Genomic DNA, 17167 nt, shown 5'->3' on the forward strand with positions numbered 1-17167 from the left:
TCCCAGGGACCCTGGTGTGAGAACCACTGGTCTAGAGGAGGAGGTGGAGCTGACCTCTGACAGGACCTAACATCTGGGATATGTATGGCTTATTTACATACACTTTCCTACGGGATAAAATAGGTTGTGTGCGCCAATATTGATTCCTCTTTATTTCAACTTCAATATCTCTCTTTCTCTCTATTTGTATTTATTATGGATCCCCATTACTTCCTGCCAAGGCAGCAGCTACTCTTCCTGGGGTTTATTATGGATCCCCATTACTTCCTGCCAAGGCAGCAGTTACTCTTCCTGGAGTTTATTATGGATCCCCATTACTTCCTGCCAAGGCAGCAGCTACTCTTCCTGGAGTTTATTATGGATCCCCATTACTTCCTGCCAAGGCAGCAGCTACTCTTCCTGGGGTTTATTATGTATCCCCATTACTTCCTGCCAAGGCAGCAGCTACTCTTCCTGGAGTTTATTATGGATCCCCATTACTTCCTGCCAAGGCAGCAGCTACTCTTCCTGGAGTTTATTATGGATCCCCATTACTTCCTGCCAAGGCAGCAGCTACTCTTCCTGGAGTTTATTATGGATCCCCATTACTTCCTGCCAAGGCAGCAGCTACTCTTCCTGGAGTTTATTATGTATCCCCATTACTTCCTGCCAAGGCAGCAGCTACTCTTCCTGGAGTTTATTATGGATCCCTATTACTTCCTGCCAAGGCAGCAGCTACTCTTCCTGGGGTTTATTATGGATTTCCATTACTTCCTGCCAAGGCAGCAGCTACTCTTCCTGGGGTTTATTATGGATTTCCATTACTTCCTGCCAAGGCAGCAGCTACGCTTCCTGGGGTCCGGAAAAATTAAGGCAGTTATACAATTTCAAAAACATTACAATATATTCATTACAGAATTCATAACACACAAAGTATGTGCCCTCAGAACCGTTCTCCACTACCACACATCTATTCTTTATCTCTCCCCTCCTCTGTTCTACTCCTCCCCCTCTCCCTCCATCCCTCCATCTGAAGCTATAGTAAGGGGAGTTAATATGGGGCAGTTGAAACCCTCAGGGTATCTACTGTATATACAACACACTGTGTGTGTGTGGGCAAGTGTGTCTGTGTGCACATGCGTATATTGATGGGGACTTCATATTCTAAAATATTGCTCGCCTCCTGTTGAATACACTTATAGTAAACCTCTGATTTCCTCCTTTGTGGTAATGATATGATATATCATATTGTACCATATTATGATATCATTGTATCAAGATTATATCTTCTTATTCTCTCCTCAGATCACCAGAAGCTGGAGAGGGAAGCCAGGATCTGCAGATTGCTCAAACACTCCAATATCGGTCAGTACCTGTAACTCTCTCACTCTGCTGCTGGGGCTGCAGCACAGGAAGAATATGAGAATATGTTTTCTGCTGATGTTCTCAACCCATCAATGTCTGTCTGTCTGTCTCTCTTTCTCTCTCTCTAGTTCGTCTCCATGACAGCATATCAGAGGAGGGCTTCCACTACCTTCTGTTTGACTTGTGAGTGGCAGCGCTCTCCTCCCTCTCTCATCCCTCTCTCCTCTCCTCCCTCGATATCTTTTATCCCTCCCTTCTTCTTCTAACCTTCCTCTTCTACTTCCATCCCATTCCTGCCTTTTCTTCTCACCTTGCTTCTTATTGCCCTCTTCTCTCATCCTCCCCCTCTCCTCTTCCTCCTTCTCTCATCCTCCCCCTCTCCTCTTCCTCCTTCTCTCATCCTCCCCCTCTCCTCTTCCTCCTTCTCTCATCCTCCCCCTCTCCTCTTCCTCCTTCTCTCATCCTCCCCCTCTCCTCTTCCTCCTTCTCTCATCCTCCCCCTCTCCTCTTCCTCCTTCCTCTTCTCTCATCTTCCCCCTCTCCTCTTCCTCCTTCTCTCATCCTCCCCCTCTCCTCTTCCTCCTTCCTCTTCTCTCATCTTCCCCCTCTCCTCTTCCTCCTTCTCTCAGCCTCCCCCTCTCCTCTTCCTTCTTCTCTCATCCTCCCCCTCTCATCTTCCTCCTTCTTCTTCTTCTCTCATACTCCCCCTCTCCTCTTCCTCCTTCTCTCAGCCTCCCCCTCTCCTCTTCCTTCTTCTCTCATCCTCCCCCTCTCATCTTCCTCCTCCTTCCTCTTCTCTCATCTTCCCCCTCTCCTCTTCCTCCTTCTCTCATCCTCCCCCTCTCCTCTTCCTCCTTCCTCTTCTCTCATCTCCCCCCTCTCCTCTTCCTCCTTCTCTCAGCCTCCCCCTCTCCTCTTCCTTCTTCTCTCATCCTCCCCCTCTCCTCTTCCTCCTTCTCTCATCCTCCCCCTCTCCTCTTCCTCCTTCTCTCATCCTCCCCCTCTCCTCTTCCTCCTTCTCTCATCTTCCCCCTCTCCTCTTCCTCCTTCTCTCATCCTCCCCCTCTCCTCTTCCTCCTTCTCTCATCCTCCCCCTCTCCTCTTCCTCCTTCTCTCATCCTCCCCCTCTCCTCTTCCTCCTTCTCTCATCCTCCCCCTCTCCTCTTCCTCCTTCTCTCATCCTCCCCCTCTCCTCTTCCTCCTTCTCTCATCCTCCCCCTCTCCTCTTCCTCCTTCCTCTTCTCTCATCTTCCCCCTCTCCTCTTCCTCCTTCTCTCATCCTCCCCCTCTCCCTCCTTCCTCCTTCCTCTTCTCTCATCTTCCCCCTCTCCTCTTCCTCCTTCTCTCAGCCTCCCCCTCTCCTCTTCCTTCTTCTCTCATCCTCCCCCTCTCATCTTCCTCCTTCTTCTTCTTCTCTCATCCTCCCCCCTCTCCTCTTCCTCCTTCTCTCAGCCTCCCCCTCTCCTCTTCCTTCTTCTCTCATCCTCCCCCTCTCATCTTCCTCCTCCTTCCTCTTCTCTCATCTTCCCCCTCTCCTCTTCCTCCTTCTCTCATCCTCCCCCTCTCCTCTTCCTCCTTCCTCTTCTCTCATCTTCCCCCTCTCCTCTTCCTCCTTCTCTCAGCCTCCCCCTCTCCTCTTCCTTCTTCTCTCATCCTCCCCCTCTCATCTTCCTCCTTCTTCTTCTTCTCTCATCTTCCCCCTCTCCTCTTCCTCCTTCTCTCATCCTCCCCCTCTCCTCTTCCTCCTTCTTCTTCTTCTCTCATCCTCTCCTCTTCCTCCTTCTCTCAACCTCCCCCTCTCCTCTTCCTCCTTCTCTCATCCTCTCCTCTTCCTCTTCCTCCTTCTCTCATCCTCCCCCTCTCATCCTCCCCCTCTCCTCTTCCTCCCCCTCTCCTCTTTTTCTCTCCTCTCCCCGTTTCCAAGGAGATTTTTCCCTATTACATAACCATCCTCCTCTTTGCACATGCTCAGTTCCATCTTTAGCCTTGCACATACGCACACACACACACACACACACACACACACACACACATACATGCACACACACACACACAAACTCCCCTGCAGTGGAACCTGTCTCCATGGCAACCAAGCCAGAGAGATTCCTGCAGAGCCGGGGTTTCCCCTAACGAGGACATCCCCCTCTGCCGTGTATGTGTATATGTGTGTTCGTATGTGCATTTGTGTGTTTGTATGTGTGTGTGGTTGTGTGAGTCTGTGTGTTAACTAGTGTCTGTGTGTTAACTAGTGTCTGTGTGTTAACTAGTCTGTGTGTTAACTAGTGTCTGTGTGTTAGCTAGTCTGTGTATTAACTAGTGTCTGTGTGTTAGCTAGTCTGTGTGTTAACTAGTGTCTGTGTGTTAACTAGTGTCTGTGTGTTAACTAGTGTCTGTGTGTTAGCGAATCTGTGTGTTAACTAGTGTCTGTGTGTTAGCTAGTCTGTGTGTTAACTAGTGTCTGTGTGTTAACTAGTGTCTGTGTGTTAACTAGTGTCTGTGTGTTAACTAGTGTCTGTGTGTTAGCTAGTCTGTGTGTTAACTAGTGTCTGTGTGTTAGCTAGTCTGTGTGTTAACTAGTGTCTGTGTGTTAACTAGTGTCTGTGTGTTAACTAGTGTCTGTGTGTTAGCGAGTCTGTGTGTTAACTAGTGTCTGTGTGTTAACTAGTGTCTGTGTGTTAACTAGTGTCTGTGTGTTAGCTAGTCTGTGTGTTAACTAGTGTCTGTGTGTTAACTAGTGTCTGTGTGTTAACTAGTCTGTGTGTTAACTAGTGTCTGTGTGTTAACTAGTGTCTGTGTGTTAACGAGTCTGTGTGTTAACTAGTGTCTGTGTGTTAACTAGTGTCTGTGTGTTAACTAGTGTCTGTGTGTTAACGAGTCTGTGTGTTAACTAGTGTCTGTGTGTTAACTAGTGTCTGTGTGTTAACTAGTCTGTGTGTTAACTAGTCTGTGTGTTAACTAGTCTGTGTGTTAACTAGTGTCTGTGTGTTAGCTAGTCTGTGTGTTAACTAGTGTCTGTGTGTTAACTAGTGTCTGTGTGTTAGCTAGTCTGTGTCTTAACTAGTGTCTGTGTGTTAGCTAGTCTGTGTGTTAACTAGTCTGTGTGTTAACTAGTGTCTGTGTGTTAACTAGTCTGTGTGTTAACTAGTGTCTTTGTGTTAACTAGTGTCTGTGTGTTAACTAGTCTGTGTGTTAACTAGTGTCTGTGTGTTAACTAGTCTGTGTGTTAACTAGTGTCTGTGTGTTAACAAGTCTGTGCGTTAACTAGTGTCTGTGTGTTAACTAGTGTCTGTGTGTTAACTAGTGTCTGTGTGTTAACTAGTCTGTGTGTTAACTAGTGTCTGTGTGTTAACAAGTCTGTGCGTTAACTAGTGTCTGTGTGTTAACTAGTGTCTGTGTGTTAACTAGTCTGTGTGTTAACTAGTGTCTGTGTGTTAATGAGTCTGTGTGTTAACTAGTGTCTGTGTGTTAACTAGTCTGTGTGTTAACTAGTCTGTGTGTTAACTAGTCTGTGTGTTAACTAGTGTCTGTGTGTTAACTAGTGTATGTGTGTTAACTAGTGTATGTGTGTTAACTAGTCTGTGTGTTAACTAGTCTGTGTGTTAACTAGTGTCTGTGTGTTAGCTAGTCTGTGTGTTAACTAGTGTCTGTGTGTTAACTAGTGTATGTGTGTTAACTAGTGTATGTGTGTTAACTAGTCTGTGTGTTAACTAGTCTGTGTGTTAACTAGTGTCTGTGTGTTAGCTAGTCTGTGTGTTAACTAGTGTCTGTGTGTTAACTAGTCTGTGTGTTAACTAGTCTGTGTGTTAGCTAGTCTGTGTGTTAACTAGTGTCTGTGTGTTAGCTAGTCTGTGTGTTAACTAGTGTCTGTGTGTTAACTAGTCTGTGTGTTAACTAGTCTGTGTGTTAACTAGTGTCTGTGTGTTAGCTAGTCTGTGTGTGAACTAGTGTCTGTGTGTTAACTAGTCTGTGTGTTAACTAGTCTGTGTGTTAGCTAGTCTGTGTGTTAACTAGTGTCTGTGTGTTAGCTAGTCTGTGTGTTAACTAGTGTCTGTGTGTTGTAGAGTGACAGGTGGAGAGCTGTTTGAGGACATCGTGGCCAGAGAGTACTACAGTGAAGCAGATGCCAGGTAAACACCTTTTACGCAGTACACCCTCTTTATCCATCCATCCATCCATTCTCCATCACATGCTCTCTCTCTCTTTCTCTCTCTCTCCTGTTCAATGTTACTCTCAGTTTACCTTGTAGAATATATTTTCATTGCACTGAGCACTTCTCCTCAGCTTGCACACACACAGACACTCACAGCCTTGCCCCTCAGGAATTTGACTGTGGAGGTGTTGTGTGTGTGTGGGAGAGAGAGAGAGAGAGAGAGAGGGAGAGAGAGAGAGAGAGAGAGAGAGAGAGGGAGAGAGAGAGAGAGAGAGAGAGAGAGAGAGAGAGAGAGAGAGAGAGAGACAGAGACAGAGAGAGAGAGAGAGAGAGAGAGAGAGAGAGAAAGGGAGAGAGAGAGAGAGAGAGAGAGAGAGAGAGAGAGAGAGAGAGAGACAGAGACAGAGACAGAGACAGAGAGAGAGAGAGAGAGAGAGAGACAGAGAGAGAGAGAGAGAGAGAGAGAGAGAGAGAGAGAGAGAGAGAGACCTACCCTGCATTGCTCTACCCTGTGTGTCTGTTCTGATTTTTTCCTACTTTCCATGTGTCCTCTGTCCGTCTCTCTGTCTCTCCTAGACTGGTAGTGTGTTGCTCATGGCAACCTATGCTAAAAAAAATAAGAAATTAAAGTCTGAAAGAGACCAGACAGACAGACAGACAGACAGACAGACAGACAGACAGACAGACAGACAGACAGACAGACAGACAGACAGACAGACAGACAGAAAGCAGCTGCAGTTCATTCCTACGCTGCTTGACTCTTAGAACAGTGCATTTCCTCTTCATCATCTCTCTGACAGGTGTTCACAAGGTGTTCACACACAATACTTGAAAGTTGAGGGGCACTTGATTTAGCTTGACTTTTGCACTTTTGGGACCAAAATAGAATAGGACAGAATACTTTATTGCCCTCAAGAGGTAATTTGTCTAGCACATTTTAAGAGCACTGCAATACACCACACATAATGCAGATGCAGTACACTGACAGACTAACCCACTCCCCCTGGTGTTGTCATACAGTCACTGCATCCAGCAGATCCTGGAGGCTGTGTTACACTGTCACCAGTCGGGCGTGGTACACAGAGATCTCAAGGTGAGTTAATCGTGTGTGTGCTCTCCACCTGTTCCCTCTGAGATCGATCTGCTGTCTGTAATGACATTATTATACAACAGTCCCACTGGTGTTAACACAGTGTGTGTGTGTGTGTGTGTGTGTGTGTGTGTGTGTGTGTGTGTGTGTGTGTGTGTGTGTGTGTGTGTGTGTGTGTGTGTGTGTGTGTGTGTGTGTGTGTTTGTGTGAAAGTGTTTGTGTGAGAGTGTTTGTGTGAGAGTGTTTGTGTGTGTGTGTGTGTGTGTGTGTGTGTGAGTGTGTATGTGTGAGAGTGTTTGCGTGCGTGTGTTTTTTTATTTATTTCACCTTTATTTAACCAGTTAGGCAAGTTGAGAACAAGTTCTCATTTACAATTGCGACCTGGCCAAGATAAAGCAAAGCAGTTCGACAACATACAAAAACACAGAGTTACACATGGAGTAAAACAACATACAATCAATGATGCAGTAGAAAAAAAAAAAAAAAAAAAAAGTGTGTGTGAGTGTGTGTCAAAAGTGTTGAAACGTTATGAGCAGTAACTTTTAGAGGGAAGTCTTCTAGATGAGGTCTGCAGAACTGTCATCAGATGAAGAAACGGCATGTGTCTGTGAAATGATTGATTTCCCTAGTGGGTGTTTATTAAGTTACCAGCAGAACGGTGACTCAAACTGTGGTTTTTATTTTAAACATTCATCAATAACTCACATCACACAACACACACACACACACACACACACACACACTGGGAATACTGCAGTATACTTAACACAGGGGCTGTAAACACAGGGTTGTAGATAACACAGGGGCTGTAAACACAGGGGTTGTAGATAACACAGGGGCTGTAAACACAGGGGTTGTAGATAACACAGGGGCTGTAGATAACACAGGGGCTGTAGATAACACACGGGTTGTAGATAACACAGGGGCTGTTAGATAACACAGGGCCTGTAGATAACACACGGGTTGTAGATAACACAGGGGCTGTAGATAACACAGGGGCTGTAGATAACACAGGGGCTGTAGATAACACAGGGGCTGTACAGTGCCTTTCAAAAGTATTCATCCACCTTGGCATTTTTCCTATTTTGTTGCATTACAACCTGTAATTTAAATGGATTTTCATTTGGATTTCATGTAATGGACATAAACAAAATAGTCCAAATTGGTGAAGTGAAATGAAAAAAATTACTTGTTTCAAAAAATTCCAAAAAATTAAAAACGGAAAAGTGGTGCATGCATATGAATTCACCCCCTTTGCTATGAAGCCCCTAAATAAGATCTGGTGCAACCAATTACCTTCAGAAGTCACATAATTCGTTAAATAAAATCCACCTGTGTGAAATCTAAGTGTCACATGATCTGTCACATGATCTCAGTATATATACACCTGTTCTGAAAGGCCCCAGAGTCTGCAGCACCATGAAGACCAAGGAGCTCTCCAAACAGGTCAGGGACAAAGTTGTGGAGAAGTACAGATCAGGGTTGGGTTATAAAAAAATATCTGAAACTTTGAACATCCCACGGAGCACCATTAAATCCATTATTAAAAAATGGAAAGAATATGGCACCACAACAAACCTGCCAAGAGATGGCCGTCCACCAAAACTCACGGGCCAGGCAAGGAGGGCATTAATCATAGAAGCAACAAAGAGACCAAAAACACAGCGGAGATTGGAGTATCTGTCCATAGGACCACTTTAAGCCGTGCACTCCACAGAGCTGGGCTTTACAGAAAAGTGGCCAGAAAAAAGCCAGTGCATTAAAGAAAAAAATAAGCAAACACATTTGGTGTTTGCCAAAAGGCATGTGGGAGACTCCCCAAACATATGGAAGAAGGTACTCCGGTCAGATGAGACTAAAATTTTGCTTTTTGGCCATCAAGGAAAACGCTATGTCTCGCGCAAACCCAACACCTCTCATCACCCCGAGAACCCTATCCCCACAGGGAAGCATGGTGGTGGCAGCATCATGCTGTGGGGATGTTTTTATCAGCAGGGACTGGGAAACTGGTCAGCATTGAAGGAATGATGGATTGCGCTAAATACAGAGAATTCTTTAGGGAAACCTGTTTCAGTCATCCAGAGATTTGAGATTGGGACGGAGGCTCACCTTCCAGCAGGACAATGACCCTAAGCATACTGCTAAAGCAACACTCGAGTGGTTTAAGGGGAAACACTGTAGATAACACAGGGCTGTAGATAACACAGGGCTGTAGATAATACAGGGCTGTAGAAAACACAGGGCCTGTAGATAACACAGGGGCTGTAGATAACACAGGGCCTGTAGATAACACAGGGGCTGTTAGATAACACAGGGGCTGTAGATAACACAGGGCTGTAGATAACACAGGGGTTGTAGATAACACAGGGGCTGTAGATAACACAGGGCCTGTTGATAACACAGGGGCTGTAGATAACACAGGGCTGTAGAAAACACAGGGCCTGTAGATAACACAGGGGCTGTAGATAACACAGGGGCTGTAGATAACACAGGGGCTGTAGATGACACAGGGCTGTAGATAATACAGGGGTTGTAGAAAACACAGGGGCTGTAGATAACACAGGGGCTGTAGATAACACAGGGGCTGTAGATAACACAGGGGCTGTAGATGACACAGGGCTGTAGATAATACAGGGGCTGTAGATAACACAGGGGCTGTAGATAACACAGGGGCTGTAGATGACACAGGGCTGTAGATAATACAGGGGTTGTAGAAAACACAGGGGTTGTAGAAAACACAGGGCCTGTAGATAACACAGGGGCTGTAGATGACACAGGGGCTGTAGATGACACAGGGCCAACTTCATTACTGTTTATTAGATTACCTTCAAAGTTTGTGGTCTCTACAGCACCCCCCGCCCACTTTCTCAGCCTAACTTCCACCAGAGCACCCTAACCTACTTAGTAATCACCACTGCAGCAAAACAGACAAGTTATTGTATGTGTGTGTGTGTGTTGGTGATAGTGAGGTTGAATGATGATCCATTGCTCATTGAATCAGCCCACTCTGCTGTCTGTGTATGTACATAATAATACAATACTACCCTGCCTCTTATTCCCTTCAGTGACACTAAAACACACGCGCAAAACATTCCCCTCCCCTTTCCCTCCTCTGCCCTGCATGTCCAAATTAATCACTCTCAATAATCGGCACATGCTGCAGTGGTGACACTGCTACGGTAGATCCTTGTCAGTGTGTGTGTGTGTGTGTGTCTGTGTGTGTGTGACACTGTTAGCACTGGCTAACCACAGTAGTAGTGCCACAGCTGTTACAGACAGATTGGTTCCTAATAAATAAATAAATACATAAAATAAATTACTGTTAATGATTGGACCATCTGTGTGTGTGGGTGTGGGTGTAAGTGCAAGTGTGTTACTACTACATGATTTTAGGCCCAGCACCCCATGAGAAGTGATGTGTGTGTGTGTTTGACTTCTTGTCCCATCTGTCCCCTGTGTAGCCAGAGAACCTCCTGCTGGCCAGTAAGTGTAAGAATGCTGCAGTGAAGCTGGCTGACTTTGGATTGGCCATCGAGGTGCAGGGAGACCAACAGGCATGGTTCGGTACGTCACACCCTCACGCACCCACACACACACACACCCACACCCTCACGCACCCACACACATACACACCCACACCCACACACATACACACCCACACATACACACCCACACACCCACACACATACACACATACACACCCACACATACACACCCACACAACCACACATACACACCCACACATACACACCCACACACATACACACCCACACATACACACATACACACCCACACACCCACACACATACACACCCACACATACACACCCACACACCCACACACATACACACCCACACATACACACCCACACACCCACACACATACACACATACACACATACACACCCACACAGACACACCCACACACATACACATACACACATACACACCCACACACCCACACACATACACACCCACACATACACACCCACACACATACACACCCACACACACACACCCACACACACACACATACACACCCACACATACACACCCACACACATACACACCCACACATACACACCCACACACATACACACCCACACATACACACCCACACACATACACACCCCCACATACACACCCACACATACACACTCACACACATACACACCCACACATACACACCCACACACATACACACCCCACACACATACACACCCACACACATACACACATACACACCCACACACATACACACCCACACATACACACCCACACACCCACACACATACACACCCACACACATACACACATACACACCCACACACATACACACCCACACACATACACACATACACACCCACACACATACACATACACACCCACACACATACACACCCACACACACACACCCACACACATACACACTCACGCACCCACACACGTACACACCCACGCACCCACACACCCACACACCCACACACCCACACACATACACACATACACACCCACACACATACATACCCACACACATACATACACACCCACACACCCACACACCCACACACATACACACCCACACATACACACCCACACACTCACGCACCCACACACCCACACACATACACACCCACACACATACGCACCCACACACCCACACACATACACACACATACACGCCCACACACCCACACACATACACGCCCACACACCCACACACATACACGCCCACACACCCACACACATACACATCCACACACATACACATACTTGGTGTCATATTGGGCGAAGGCATAGCCTTTAGATTGGCCATTCTCATCACAAACCAGTTGCTGGAGACAATGTCTCCGAAGGCAGAGAAGGTGTCGTACACACTTGTTGCAGATGATCTTGTCCAGGTTCTTGACAAATGTGTTCCCTACATCGCTCTTCCTCAGAGATGAGGTCACGCTGAGACCACAGGCTCCATGTTGGTCTTCAAAGTTCATCGTGTCCAGCTGGGTTAACGTAGTTCACCTGAGAGGATCGGCAGGTGATTTTGTCCCTAACAACCTGGAGTATATCCCTAATAGGACTGAAGTTGTAAAACAAAACGCGTCAGTCACCTCAGGGTAAAGATCACCAAGGTAGAGGGAGGCCCTGGGGTTTCTGGGCATGCTGGGAGCCATGTATGACGAAGCATACATTCTTATGCTGTCCACGTTGGTTTGCTGGCAAATCCTGCTGCTGATGATGTAAATCCTACTGCTGATGATGTAAATCCTACTGCTGATGATGTAAATCCTGCTGCTGATTATGTAAATCCTGCTGATGATGATGTAAATCCTGCTGATGATGATGTAAATCCTGCTGATGATGATGTAAATCCTACTGCTGATGATATAAATCCTGCTTCTGATGATGTAAATCCTGCTGATGATGATATAAATCCTACTGCTGATGATGATGTAAATCCTGCTGATGATGATGTAAATCCTACTGCTGATGATATAAATCCTACTGCTGATGATGATGTAAATCCTACTGCTGATGATATAAATCCTGCTTCTGATGATGTAAATCCTGCTGCTGCTGATGTAAATCCTGCTGCTGCTGATGTAAATCCTGCTGCTGATGATGTAAATCCTGCTGCTGCTGATATAAATCCTACTGCTGATGATGATGTAAATCCTGCTGCTGATGATGATGTAAATCCTGCTACTGATGATGATGTTAATCCTACTGCTGATGATGTAAATCCTGCTACTGATGATGATGTAAATCCTGCTACTGATGATGATGTAAATCCTGCTACTGCTGATGATGTAAATCCTGCTGCTGATGATATAAATCCTACTGCTGATGATAATGTAAATCCTACTGCTGATGATGATATAAATCCTACTGCTCTGATGATGTAAATCCTACTGCTGCTGATGATACAAATCCTACTGCTGCTGATGATGTAAATCCTACTGCTGCTGATGATGTAAATCCTACTGCTGCTGATGATATAAATCCTACTGCTGCTGATGATGTAAATCCTACTGCTGATGATATAAATCCTACTGCTGATGATGATGTAAATCCTACTGCTGATGATGTAAATCCTGCTACTGCTGATGATGTAAATCCTACTGCTGATGATGATATAAATCCTACTGCTGATGATGTAAATCCTGCTACTGCTGATGATGTAAATCCTACTGCTGATGATGTAAATCCTGCTACTGCTGATGATGTAAATCCTGCTACTGCTGATGATGTAAATCCTGCTACTGCTGATGATGTTAATCCTGCTGCTGATGATGTAAATCCTGCTGCTGATGATGTAAATCCTACTGCTGATGATGTCAATCCTGCTGCTGCTGATGTAAATCCTGCTACTGCTGCTGATGTAAATCATGCTGCTGCTGATGTAAATCCTGCTACTGCTGATGTAAATTCTGCTGATGATGATGTAAATCCTGCTGATGATTATATAAATCCTGCTGCTGCTGATGTAAATCCTGCTGCTGATGATGTAAATCCTGCTGCTGATGATATAAATCCTACTGCTGCTGAGGATATAAACCCTGCTGCTGCTGATGATTATATAAATCCAGCTGCTGATGATATAAGTCCAGCTGCTGCTGATGCTGGGGAAAAAGATCTTGAAAAGTTGACGTTTTAGCTGTTGATTGATGGTTGATTAAGATATCAAAATGTCAGGTGTTGGAAGCCCTGGAACCCCCTCGTTTGTTATGTCAGAAGTCATATTAGATCAAATAGAATCTATCCAATTAGAATACTTTATTTATTGCATCATAGTCAGTTAGATTACATCATTTACATTGCAAATGTAAATAAATAAATAAAACATAAATCATGTAAATAATCTATTTAGCTTACACATACATAGCCAATAACCTGTTAAAAACAACAATTTGTACAGCAGGACTCCCCAGTTCAGCTTTCCATTTCAGTTTCATAGATTTATTTGAGTTAAAATGACATTGTTGATTATATTTACAGTTTTCAACAAAATAGTAGACCTACAGTGGAATCAGTTTCTACACATTGTTTTGTCTTCTGTGTTGGACTACATCCATCATCATGTTATACATCATCCTCGGCATAAGATTAAAGTCATACAGCTTAACGAGTGTCTGTGTGTATATATACATAGGTTTTGCAGGTACCCCAGGCTACCTATCTCCAGAGGTACTGAGGAAGGAGGCTTATGGTAAACCTGTAGACATCTGGGCTTGTGGTGAGTATAGAGCACTACAGTAACACTATATTATATATATATCTGTCTCATCCCTTTCTCCATCTCTCTCTCTCTCATCAGTATCTCCTCCGCTTCTCTCACCACTTAACACGTGTGTGTGTTTGTGTAGGTGTGATCCTGTACATCCTGCTAGTGGGGTATCCTCCATTTTGGGATGAGGACCAACACAAACTCTATCAGCAAATTAAAGCAGGAGCTTATGACGTGAGTAACACACACAAACACACACACACACACACTCGCAAATTTGTTTGACAAAAGGGAGTGTGTGTGTGTGTGTTTAGTTTCCGTCTCCAGAATGGGACTCAGTGACTCCAGAAGCCAAGAACCTGATTAATCAGATGTTGACCATTAACCCTGCCAAGAGGATCACTGCCCAGGAGGCCCTCAAACACCCATGGGTCTCCGTAAGTACACACACACACACACACACACACACTTTTCCTCTCGGTTTCCCTGTTTGACATTGTCTCTCTCTTTCCAGCAACGCTCCACGGTGGCGTCCATGATGCACAGACAGGAGACAGTGGAGTGTCTGAAGAAGTTCAACGCCAGGAGGAAACTGAAGGTCTGCTCTCTCTTAATCATTTCATAATCACTAGGAATACTGGAGTAATCTCTGAGCCTTCTCACCCTAGCAACCTCCCACTCACCCTTCCCTCTGTCTCTCTCTCTCTCTCTCTCTCTCTCTCTCTCTCTCTCTCTCTCCCCCCCCAATTCAACTCAATTCAAGGCGCTTTATTAGTATAGGAAACATATGTTAACATTGCCAAAGCAAGTGAAGTAGATAATATACAAAAGTGAAATAAACAATAAAAATGAACAGTAAACATTACACTCACAGAAGTTCCAAAATAATAAAGACATTTCAAATGTCATATTATATACAGTTGAAGTCGGAAGTTTACATACACCTTAGCCAAATACATTTAAACTCAGTTTTTCACAATTCCTGACATTTAAACCTAGTAAAAATTCCATCTTAGGTCAGTTAGGATCACCACTTTATTTTAAGAATGTAAAATGTCAGAATAATAGTAGAGAGAATTATTTATTTCAGCTTTTATTTATTTCATCACATTCCCAGTGGGTCAGAAGTTTACAAACACTCAATTAGTATTTGGTAGCATTGCCTTTAAATTGTTTAACTTGGGTCAAATGTTTCAGGTAGCCTTCCACAAGCTTCCCACAATAAGTTGGGTGAATTTTGGCCCATTCCTCCTGACAGAGCTGGTGTAACTGAGCCAGGTTTGTAGGCCTACTTGCTTGCACACGCTTTTTCAGTTCTGCCCACAAATTTTCTATAGGATCGAGGTCAAGGATTTGTTATGGCCACTCCAATACCTTGACTTTGTTGTCCTTTTTGTCTGTTTTTCCACAACTTGGAAGTATCCTTGGGGTCATTGTCCATTTGGAAGACCCATTTGCGACCAAGCTTTAACTTCCTGACTAACGTCTTGAGATGTTGCTTCAATATATCCACATAATTTTCCTACCTCATGATGCCATCTATTTTGTGAAGTGCACCAGTCCCTCCTGCAGCAAAGCACCCCCACAACATGATGCTGCCACCCCGTGCTTCACGGTTGGGATGGTGTTCTTCGGCTTGCAAGCATCTCCCTTTTTCCTCCAAACATAACGATGGTCATTATGGCCAAACAGTTCTATTTTTACTTCATCAGACCAGAGGACATTTCTCCAAGAAGTATGATCTTTGTCCCCATGTGCAGTTGCAAACCGTAGTCTGGCTTTTTTTATGGCAGTTTTGGAGCAGTAGCTTCTTCCTTGCTGAGCGGCCATTCAGGTTATGTCGATATAGAACTCATTTTAGTGTGGATATAGATACTTTTGTACCTGTTTCCTCCAGCATCTTCACAAGGTCCTTTGCTGTCATTCTGGGATTGATTTGCACTTTTCGCACCAAAGTACGTTTGTCACGACTTCTGCTGAAGTTGATGCCTCTCCTTGTTCGGGTGGTGCTCGGCGGTCGACGTCACCAGTCTTCTAGCCATCATTGATCCATTTTTTATTTTCCATTGGTTATGTCTTGTCTCCCTACACACTTCGTTCCAATCCCATTGATTACATGTTGTGTATTTAACCCTCTGTTTCCCCTCATGTCCTTGTCAGAGATTGTTTGTTGTTATGCTCGTGATATTCGATTGGTGCGCGACGGGTTCTTGTACCCACGTTTATTTTATTATGTACTTTTTTTTTTTTATTCTCCTGCGCCTGACTTCCCTGCCACCTACACACACGGCATGACAGAATCTCTGACCTAAAATATGAAGTCGGCAGGAGAAGGTACCCCGGACATGGAGGTGGAGGAGCATGTCCAGGAGCATACGGAGAAGCTTTACCATCTGGGCGCCGCCATGGATCGCGTTGTCCAGAATATGGACCGCTGGGAGAGACAGGGAGTTCTTCCAGTGCCTCCACCAGCACAACCGGGGTCTATCCTGAGCGCACCTTTTCCGCCTGAACCCAGTGGGATCCATCTCTCCATGCCACAGGGGTACGACGGAAGTGCTGCCAACTGCCAGGGTTTCCTCCTCCAATTAAACCTTTATCTGGCCACGGTCCACCCAGCTCCATCGGACCGTGAGAAGGGTTTCGCTCTCGTCTCGTGTCTAACCGGGAAAGCCCTGGAGTGGAACAGCGCCGTGTGTGGAGAGGGAGATGCGGCGTTGGACCATTTTGAGGAGTTCACCCGTTTCCGGGCAGTCTTCGACCACCCACCCGAGGGCAGAGCGGTGGGTGAGCGCCTCTACCATCTGAGGCAGGATAGCGAGGAGCGCCCGGGAGTTTGCCGGAGGAGGTCGCTCGTGTACCATCTGTGGCCGCAGAGGTCACACTGCTTGTCGGTGCCGGGTTGGTTCCTCTGGGAATCGAGGCAACAGCCAGGGCGCTCTGGCGTCACCCCAGGTGAGCTGGCACCATTCTCACCCATTCTTCCCGCGTTCCCAGCATAAGGCGCTAGTAGATTCAGGCGCGGCTGGGAATTTTATTGATAAAGCGTTAGCTCATAGTTTAGGGACCCCCATTGTACCCGTGGATGTAACTTTCCCCGTTCACACCTTAGATAGTTGGACATTAGGGTCAGGGTTTATCAGGGAGGCCACCGCTCCTTTGAGTATGGTGACGCAGGGGGGGTCACACGGAAAAGATTAGTCTTTTCCTTGTTGACTCTCCTGCGTATCCCGTGGTGCTGGGCCTACCCTGGTTAGCTTGTCATAACCCCACTGTTTCTTGGCCACAGAGGGCTCTCATGGGGTGGTTGCGAGAGTGCTCAGGTAGGTGGTTAGGGGTTTCCGTTGGTGCTATTATGG

At 45.6% G+C, this 17167-nt stretch overlaps 1 protein-coding gene across 1 annotated transcript in view; it reads left to right on the top strand.

The window, feature by feature from the left end:
* Positions 1-17167, top strand: part of camk2b2 (calcium/calmodulin-dependent protein kinase (CaM kinase) II beta 2) — a 68952-nt gene that overhangs the window by 16635 nt on the left and 35150 nt on the right. Inside the window, exons 3-11 of the mRNA XM_029709988.1 lie at positions 1285-1344; positions 1473-1527; positions 5406-5471; positions 6515-6587; positions 10046-10148; positions 13734-13817; positions 13948-14042; positions 14123-14245; positions 14323-14406. Coding sequence (XP_029565848.1) covers positions 1285-1344; positions 1473-1527; positions 5406-5471; positions 6515-6587; positions 10046-10148; positions 13734-13817; positions 13948-14042; positions 14123-14245; positions 14323-14406 — 743 coding nt within the window. The remainder of the gene's footprint in view (positions 1-1284; positions 1345-1472; positions 1528-5405; positions 5472-6514; positions 6588-10045; positions 10149-13733; positions 13818-13947; positions 14043-14122; positions 14246-14322; positions 14407-17167) is intronic.

The sequence above is a fragment of the Salmo trutta genome, chromosome 23 (assembly GCF_901001165.1).
Source record: "Salmo trutta chromosome 23, fSalTru1.1, whole genome shotgun sequence".
Classification (NCBI taxonomy): domain Eukaryota; kingdom Metazoa; phylum Chordata; class Actinopteri; order Salmoniformes; family Salmonidae; genus Salmo; species Salmo trutta.